The sequence below is a fragment of the Austrofundulus limnaeus genome, unplaced genomic scaffold (assembly GCF_001266775.1).
Source record: "Austrofundulus limnaeus strain Quisiro unplaced genomic scaffold, Austrofundulus_limnaeus-1.0 Scaffold171, whole genome shotgun sequence".
NCBI classification, from domain to species: domain Eukaryota; kingdom Metazoa; phylum Chordata; class Actinopteri; order Cyprinodontiformes; family Rivulidae; genus Austrofundulus; species Austrofundulus limnaeus.
Window position 1 is genome coordinate 984,770 of NW_013952573.1, and position 6,288 is coordinate 991,057.

General features: G+C 39.4%; 1 protein-coding gene across 1 annotated transcript; it reads right to left on the bottom strand.

The window, feature by feature from the left end:
• Positions 1-241: 241 nt before the first annotated feature.
• grpr (gastrin-releasing peptide receptor) lies at positions 242-6,261 on the bottom strand. Its single transcript, XM_014017534.1, has 3 exons — positions 5,621-6,261; positions 3,270-3,621; positions 242-1,309 (listed from the first exon to the last, which is right to left on the bottom strand). The coding sequence occupies exons 1-3, from the start codon at positions 6,034-6,036 to the stop codon at positions 995-997; spliced, it is 1,083 nt and encodes a 360-aa protein (XP_013872988.1). The 5' UTR covers positions 6,037-6,261; the 3' UTR covers positions 242-994.
• Between the last annotated feature and the right edge of the window lie 27 nt (positions 6,262-6,288).

Consider the following 6,288-nt stretch of genomic DNA (forward strand, 5'->3'; position numbering starts at 1 on the left):
GAAAAGAACATTTTTCACGTAGAAACTAAAATCATCTGTTTTACAGTCAGAAAGATTGTTGATTGGATCAGTCAAGAAAGAGCAAATGTTTCACACTTTACACATTTATTCTTTATTTAAATAACAGGGAATTGAATCACTTTTGGGACAAAACAAAAGAATGTCTAAATAGAAAAATCTCTTGTTTCCGATGATGCTGTTTGTTTTATTTATTTATTTTTTCAGTTGTTGTAATATAAATGAAATATTTAATTTTTGGCTCTGAAAATACTGTTGCAGTAACATTTTGTTTTTTTAGATCAACCAACACATTAATCAGAAATAAAAGCCAGTTTATTCGTCCTTTATTAGATTACAGCTACAAAAAACAAGATTTTAAATGTGCTAATTAAATTAAATTATTTAAAAACAATAATTTACAATGAACAGAAGCAAAGCCACAAAATACATCATTACATATAAATGTTGAGTGGTTTATGTTAAAAGAAAAACAAATTACTTGAAAAATATGTCGATTTATATTTGAGAACAGCTTTTCAGGTAAAACAACAAAACAAAATGATCACATTAGGTTGAAAGATTTTACATACATGAAATGTTTTTATGTGAGAAGGAAGCGCTGCATTGCTACAAGCTTTTAAAGAGACAAAAATATTGACAACAAAACTAAAGTCTGGTCGGTTCAGGCTTTGGGTCCACTTCTAATGGCAGCTGAGATCATTTCAGTTTCACAGAAAAACATGAAATTACATCATTTTTCCATCTGAATGGTTTGGAGTTTAAAGCCACAACATGTCCTTTTGGATTATAACTCTTCTGGAGGATAAACACAGCAACAGAGAAAATGTTTTGTACAGGCATTGTTCAATCTGCAGAGCTCATTTTTCTTTTAAACAGTGTTTAACAGCAAAATTACCCCTTTGTGTTTGATTAGAAAGTTGTCAACAAGCATTTTCAAATGATTGCTTCAGCATGARGGGGGGGGGGTGGTCCTTCAGACAGTGGTCACGTTGGTGCTGGCGCTGTTCTGGCTGTACAGGCGTCTGGGAGAGCTGCAGCACAGCAGCTGCTTCCTGAAGTGCTTGCTGAAGCTTTTGCTCATCAGGTACAGAGCGAACGGGTTCACGCAGGAGTTGGTGAAGGCCAGGACCCGGGCGCACACGCTGGCGATGAAGTGGGCCAGCGACGTGTCCACCTGGCCGTAGTGGTAGGAGCGGTAAAGGTAGATGACGTGGCTGGGCAGCCAACAAACAGCAAACAGACCCACAAACACCAGCACGGTTTTGGCCAGACGCTTCCGGGATTTGATCTGACAAACGACAAAGCAAGAAATTCAATATATCTGTCATTATGTCATCATTTTCATTTACTACCTGCGAAGACATGAAGCTGTGGCTGCACTCCTGCTAATACAGTCTTCTGCCTTCAAACACTCAGTCTTGTAATATTAAAACTTGCCCAAATCAATAAAGGCCCTGACTTCCTTCACAGTTTTTCTTTTGTCTTTGGTTGCTTATCATGTCAGAGTTTTAAACAAATCATCTCATGAGAAATGATGGATTTGTATCCATTTTGGTCAAATATTGAAAATAATCTCATGCAATATTGTGCAATCAGCTACTACCAAATCACAATTTGGTTTAACATCTGTACAAATGGCTGCGTTGTACAACCAATCATTACTATTTGAAAGTGTCTGTCCAGTGATTTGTTAAATATTTTGCAAACACTTTACTTCAAATAGTGAACTGCAAACATTTTGAAACAAAGGGAATCATTTTCGTCKTCCACGTCCAAATTCAAGTCATCTGTGAAACTGACAGATCTGAAGCCTTTTATTTGTTGCAGCCTTATTGAATTGACTTTTCCTTTCAGTGCAACACTTTGTCCTTTAATCCATACTGAGTAAAGATTGAAAAGAGCGACTTTCAATTTAACAGAGACTCTTTGAGAAGTTGCTGAGCAACCAGAAGATTTAGTGACGAAGATTACCTTTTGGCAACAAAGTGCTTTTTCTGTCACTGGAATGCAGTCAAATACATTTTCATTTTTACTATACATCTTATTTAGTTATACATTCATTGTTATTTTAACAGTCAGTAAAACCTGCTCAGCAAATTTAAATGTTTTTGTTTGAGAAATATTCTAAAATGCCATGTTCAGAATGATAGAAAACATAACATCTTTCATAAAATGCCGTTTAGTAGCTGGTACATGAGCGCTTTTGACATCTTTGTGTTTAAATGATTTAAACGATCAAAACTGTTGTTGTTTTGTAATCTGACAGCTAAAAGTGGACAATTAAAGAGAGACTTTGTCCTCTTTGTCTTTCAGAGGTTGCTGTTTTAGTTCAGATTTAGTCTGCTTTTTGTTTCTTTTCTCTTTTATTATTTCTGAAGCTCAATGGGACCGGGAGGAGGTGGTCACATGCTTGCTGGTACCAAGAGAACTGAACCATTTTAGTTCTGGTTCTGTTGTCGTGCGGAGGGGAGGCAATAAGAGGTGAGGAAACATCAAGGAACTAAAACCAGAGCCCCAACTCAGCACGTTATTCAGTGTTTACAGTTTTTAATTCATCCAAAACCAGATTTTCAACTTGACTTTTTCTCTGTCTGTGTTGGATTTAAGGTGGACTGGATGATTTAAGGTGGACTAGACRAAGGGATGTGGTAAACTCAGTAGGTTTACTTCACTCTATGTGTAGAAATCTCTGAAATCTATAGACTTCATCAAATTAAAAGTTTTAGTTTTATTTTAACCACATTTTAAATAACTGTGTTATTCATTAAAGTTTTTGGATACATAAAACCTTTTGAAAGAAATCCCATAATAAAAAATACTGCAGGGCTGTGTGCACTGTGCTCCTGTTTCTGTTTTTGGTAGAATTTAATAGCAACAAAAAGTAGAAAAGGTCTGACATTAGTTTATTTCCAGCCTGGTTTCTAAAGGGTTAAAATAGACGTTAAATGTGTGAGCAGCTTTAATTGGGCTTTTGAAAGWCAACACTAACAAAGGCTTCAGTACAGTGTAAGTTACCAGGGGTGGCACCAGGCTGGTGGGTGTGGGGCAGCATTGGCCACCCCTTCAAATCACCTTGACTCCCTCACTGTCTCCCCTTGGCTGTTTTTTTAAAAGCATAATGATGCTTTGTTTGACAAGTAACATTGTTTTCCTCTTTTGTTCCAGTTAAGATTAAAACAAAAAATAAAAAAACATAAAGTACTCCTCTGGGAGACGGCACAGACAAAGAGAGGCGTTTGAACCCACACCTGTTTCTGAAGGTGCAGGTGTCCTTCAGCAGAAATGTCCACAGAGCTGCTGATCAGACTGCRAGCGATGAAGAAGTAGTAAACGGAGATGACGAGCAGCGGGATGACATAGAAAATGAGGAAGGAGGCGGTGGAGTGGATCTTGGGGTGCAGCTCYCCGGCGTGGGGGTAAGGCGCACAGGTCACGAAGGTCTCGTTGGTGTGGCTGGTGGTGAAGGTGTGCAGGTCGGAGAAGACGGCCTCAGGGACGGCCAGAGTTACGGAGAGCAGCCAGATGGCCCCGACGCGTAGGCTGATGCTGAGCGTGGGATTGGATCTGTGGCTGTCGAGCGGCTTGACGATTGCTCTGTACCTGAGGGGGGCAGGAGAACAGAAAGGAGCCGTGAAGACTTCATCAAAGATGCTTTAATGTGCATCTAATCAGAGACAGCAGCAGGAGGAGGTTTTATTGTCTAATTAGTAACTTTGAATCAACAAATGAAGCCAGCAAAGGCAGATGAAAGAAAAAGTTAATGTCTCTGTAGATTTCACAACAGAGAAAATCAAAGCAGGATATTTTCTGAGCCGTGGAGACCATCAGAATAATCCCAGCTGCTGCTAAAATCCATAAACATCTAAACAAACCTGCTCAATATCTGCAGTTTCTGACTGAAAAGCCAGGAAATGTCAAACATGTCAGAAATATAAAAACCCTGGACACATTTTCTGATGTTTTTCTCCACCCTGAGCTGGATGTGTCTCTTTGCCTAAAGATTATGGTGTTTGCACTTTTCACTCCTCAAATATTCTGTYATTGCATCGACCTTTCAACAAACTTTTCAGTTTGACGTTTCTAAAACTAAGCAAGTATTGCCAGTTGATTCATTTCTGCTTTTCTGGTCAAAACTTTATTAAATCTTTCAACAAAATTAATTAATAGGAGAGATAAACAGGGAGAAAAAAATGTTGATTTTACTAACTCTCTGGATTTTAAATGTAAACAGGTGTTTACAGTGTATGTAATGGAAGGGTAAATTGGTCTAACCTAATGAACCTTGTTTAATATTCTGTAGAAAACATTTTGTAGGCTTATTTGTTTTGTTGTCTCCTTATTGCCATTGATTCCTTTTCATTAATTATCCCATTACAGTTAYTGAATGGTGTTTTTTTTTCTTATCTCGGACGAATATGGTTGTCTTTGCTGTGTGAAAGCATGGTACCCCAGTGTTACTTCAGACATTTTCTACTTGTTTACTGTCAAYAAGAACATTAGGATTACTGCAATGATAACTGTTAGTACTGCAGATGACTGTATAGCCTCATTTTCACTGGTTTCAATAGTTTCAATATGGCAGGGCAGCTGTACAACACATCTGGAAGCTGCAGCATTAAACAAGCTGTTTTTTCACTAATTAACAAAAATGAACTGTTAAATTGTGAATATACTTCCATAAGGTTTGATAGTATTTATTTATTTGTTTATTTATTTATCATTCAGCGGTTGTTCGTTATTGTACTCACTGTTTTTTCACTTATTGTCACACTTTAAAGACAACAACATAAACACATAAACTTCACATTTAAAAAAAACATGTAAGATGTTTTGCACATGGGAATCATGCGAGTTTCAAGAACCACGAGAATATCAGACTGGAAAACACGAAATGAACATGCGAAACATAAAACATGAAACCATGTTGCATGTTTTTCCACATGGGATCACATGTAAAACACATGGTTTTTTTTTTAAAATGGAGACCAAAAATCCTAGAAAAAACACAGAAACACAAATCAAAAAGAACTGCTCAAATGGTGATTTTCCTTACAGCTCAGCTGTGACACGGAACGACTGAAGGTGGCCCCTCTGCAGGACCCGACCTGATTGTGTCAAACATGAACCATCAGGTCCTGACAGTTAAATGCCTCGTTAAGATTTTGGGAGACAAATATTCAATTAAAGGAATAACAAAACCTCAAATGGTTTAAAGCATGTTAAAGGTCCTATTTTTGAAATGTGTCCATAAACACATGTTATTTGTGCATTGATGTGGATTAATTGTTAATTAAAAGTTAATAGATGCGCATTATTGTTGGATCAGATTTGAGTGAAGAATAATAAAGTTAGAGCAGGTCTCTGAATGTGCACTCTAAAARTGAAATGTTGGATTTACTTAACCATGTTATGTGACCTGGTTCCACTTAACTGAGTTGAGTACATTCAAAGCAACATGCTCATGTTCTTTGGCTAAAAAACTTGTATATTGCTTTAAATTTACTCAACTCAGTTAAGTGGAACCAGGTAACATAACAAGGTTAAGTAAAACCAACATGTCATGTTTTTACAGTGTGTTCGGGTGGCAGAGCTGTGGTACCGGTCCGCGGAGAGCGCAGTCAGGGTGAACACGGACACCCCCACTGAGCTGAGCTGGATGAAAGGGATCAGCTTGCAGCCGAGCCGGCCGAACATCCACTCGTCCAGCAGGTACCGGCTGGCGTCCACCGGGGCGCACGTGACCAGCAGCAGCAGGTCCCCCAGAGCCAGGCTGGACAGGAACAAGTTGGGCACCGTGCGCATCGACTTCACCAGCAGRCACGTCTTCATCAAAGTCACGTTCCCCACCAGACCCACGATGATGATGAGTCCGTAGACCGCGGCGATCCCGACGCCGGGGGTCCAGATGATGTACTGGTGCTGCTCCGGGGCGGCACCCCAAACCCCGCTGGAGACGTTGAGAAAAGACGCGCCGCTGTCGTCCGCGGGTAAAACCAGCAGATCCTCCAGAGACATGGCAGCCCATACAGGTGGAGGACTCGGTCTGTGGTGACTGAGGGTTGCTTCCTGCTTTATAAACTATCTGCCTCCTGCAGGCGCGTGCGTCACGTCATGGACCACAGGATGGAGCTGATGGAGATGAGTGATGGGACTAAATACAAGTAAACTCCACATATGCATTCAATTACATTTAATAATGTCCTGATGCATCTCAGTAATCCAGGTAAAAAATCAAAAGGAAAAAAATTGTATAGGTCTTCTGGACGG